Source organism: Melanaphis sacchari, unplaced genomic scaffold, assembly GCF_002803265.2.
Source record: "Melanaphis sacchari strain LSU unplaced genomic scaffold, SCAv2.0 Contig119_pilon_pilon, whole genome shotgun sequence".
Lineage (NCBI taxonomy): Eukaryota > Metazoa > Arthropoda > Insecta > Hemiptera > Aphididae > Melanaphis > Melanaphis sacchari.
The window spans coordinates 41,510-44,721 of NW_020270468.1; the positions used below are offsets into that span (position 1 = coordinate 41,510).

General features: G+C 29.1%; 1 protein-coding gene across 1 annotated transcript; it reads left to right on the top strand.

The window, feature by feature from the left end:
• Window positions 1-2,753, top strand: LOC112604079 (centrosome-associated zinc finger protein CP190). Its single transcript, XM_025352948.1, has 2 exons — window positions 1-89; window positions 853-2,753. Exon 2 carries the CDS (start codon window positions 870-872, stop codon window positions 2,676-2,678), a length of 1,809 nt encoding a protein of 602 aa, XP_025208733.1. The 5' UTR covers window positions 1-89; window positions 853-869; the 3' UTR covers window positions 2,679-2,753.
• The last annotated feature ends 459 nt before the right edge of the window (window positions 2,754-3,212 follow it).

Below are 3,212 nucleotides of genomic sequence, written 5' to 3' on the forward strand. Positions count from 1 at the left end.
TCAGTTCGGACAACTCTAGCTGGTTGGACGTAAGAGACTTCCTCCCTTACGGGCGTTTTGAACTGCAAGCTGGATAACGTCCTATCGTTGTGAGTTATAATTACTTGTCGCTTATATTAGACTGCTCACCATCTAGGCACCTATTGTGTTGATTGATATGAGAATGTTGTTTGCTTATATATTTTCAAATAGTACAATATTTGTTTAAATAGGTATGATCTGTGGATGTAGGTCTTGTGTTTTGTATATCCACATCATATCAAAAACAAATATGTCACTGGTAAAAAGTTAAAATGATTAATTCAATTTTCTTATTAATCTTTGCAACCAGATTTTTATCAGCTTAAAAATTTAACTTTTTTTCATAGCCTTATCAACCTAATTGTATTTAAATTGTAATTTACATCCACAAAATTTGACATGGAAAGTTATGTTTATTTACAGTGTAGATAACAATTGCCAAAATATAAATATTAATGTTTAATGTCTACCTATATGATAAGAAAGATAATGTTGCAAATTTACAAATAATAGTTTTGATATTATGTAAATATTTTAATGAAACATTGGTACCTATATTTTATAAATTGTTTTGATCTTGTGTATTTTACTATCGTATAATATAATCTCAAATTTAATCATCTGATTAATTATTCTAATTTGAAATTTATTTTAACAATTATTTTGTGTTTGTCATTAATACAAATTTTGTATAATAAAAAATTTTTAATCAAATTGATAAAAGTATAGGTTGAGTTTTATAAATTTAAAACACTGTTAGTCTTTAAAAGTATATAGGTACAATTTTTATACTTTCAAAATTGATTCTAATAAATAATATTTAATTTTTAGATTGTTCGTTAGCAACCATGTCGGTTCCTAGTCAATTGAAAATTGACAACTGGGGTAATTTCTTTATGCAGCGTCTCAACAACTTAGCTAAAAAAGATGAATACTGCGACTATACTATTCGTTCAATGTCAAATGAATCTTTTAAAGTCCATAGAGTCGTTTTGAATACGTGTTCGGACTATTTTGTTTCTCATCCAAGTTCTGATAAAACTATGACTATGCCTGCACATCTAGACTTTGATGCTGTGAAAAGTGTTATAATGTTTATGTATACCGGACAACTTCATTTCACCGAAGACAGCCGTATGAGTTTAATTGAAGTAGCTGACATGTTACAGGTGACTGTATTACTTAAGCTTCTAGAGTCACAAACGGGAGCACAGAAATTTATTCCTAAGTATCACTCTCCACAAGCTTCAACATCAAGAACTCATTCAGCAATTGCATTAAATCAGTATAGACCTGCCAAAAAACCAATCACTCAAAATAATTCAACTTTTAGATCTCCACCAGAACATACACCCGCATCTACTTTTATAAATACAATGAAAGTAAAAGATGTTTTGAGTGAAAATAAACCAATGCGGTTTGAATGTGATGCTGATGATGTACCTGAGTTTATAGAAAACACTTTTGAATTACCCAAGTATGATAGTGCACCTTTAATTAAACAAGAAAATTGTGATAGTGCAAAAGCAATGCTCAAAAGAGCTTCCAATGGAGAATTGATTGATAAAAATTTGGACAAAGGTTTTAAAACACAAGAAATTAAATGTGAAACTCAAAGTGTATCATCTTCACCAGTTGGCAAAAAATTGAAAATTGTCAGTGATACAGACCCAGAGAACACTAATAGCAAAGTTGTGCAAGAAATCTTAAAGAAATACCCACATTTATTGCAAAGTAAAGGTAACATTAAATTAAAAATTATGTCTAGTACTAATAAAAGCCAATTTGAAAGTATTATTATCAATACTCCTAATTCAGTCGAAAAAATTTTACCTGCTGGGAGTGGTGTTAAAAAACCAATTACTACTCACAAAGTCAAGCCAGATATCATGAATTTAAATGGCCCTTGGTCTTGTGATCTTTGTGGAACTGACACAAATCCATTGAAATTAGATTCTTATTTTATATACAGAAGACATTTGGTAGAAAAACATAATGAGAAAGAAGACACTAGAGTTTGTGAACACTGTGGACACTTTTCTGTACGTAAAAGCCTACAAATACATCATATGTACACTAAACACAATATTCAGCCTCCTGCAGATTTCAAGTTCCCTCAATGCGATGTTTGTGGGTTTATTGCTACAACCGAAGTCCATCTAAAACGACATAAGACCTTGGAGAAATGTGGCAGTAAGCCACAAACCAAAACAGAATATGGAAGTTATACGTGCACTGAGTGTGACAGAACATTCCGTTCAAGCTTAATGCTCAAGGGACATTTGAGAAATTTCCATAAAGTCGATAACATTACCCCGTCAACTTCATCAACTAAAGAGTTATTAATTTCTGTTATTGATAATATACCACCTGGGGCCAAAGTCTTAGCGGAAAATAATATTATTAATGAAACAGATGATCTTGAAAAAGGTGAAGTCATTTATAATGAAGAAACTACAGAAGTAGAAACTATTACATTGGAAGATGCTGAACAGGTACTTGAAGAAAATGATGATGATGGTAAAACCACAACTGTACCAATGGACATCACGGAAGAGTGGGATGATTTTGATGATGTAGATACAAACAAAAATGAAGAATCTGACAAAGAAGAAGACAACAGAGATGCTAAACCTTGTAGAATAGAATTGGAGTGAGTCAAAAATAAAACTATATTATTGAAATGTTTAGAATATTGTTTTACTCTAATAAAATTGAATAATTGTTATCCAATTGCCTATTTAAAATATGTGATTATACTTTTCTTTTAGTTAAGAAAAAAACCATTAAATTGAATATTAAATTGGTAGTAAAGCTTAAAAAATTTTTGAAATTATTTATTTATATATTGTAAATAACTATTACCATCTAAACCTTATTATTAAATTATAAGTATTAATTTTTTTGATACCTTTGTAGTGGATGATACTAATAGTTTTTTAGCCAGTGATTATAATATTAGGCATTTTAATAATATAGAAAAATTGTTATTTTAATGATACATTTCATAATATATATATATTGTGTAATACATTGAAATGCAGTTAACAAAGCTTTTATTATGAAATGGTATAGCACAAGTTTTAAACTTATTTTCCATAAATTGTAAGTTAAATGTATCAAAAAATGTGATATTTTTGTATTTATAGTAAATGCTGCTTGCCTATATCATTATATTAATTTAGTTTATC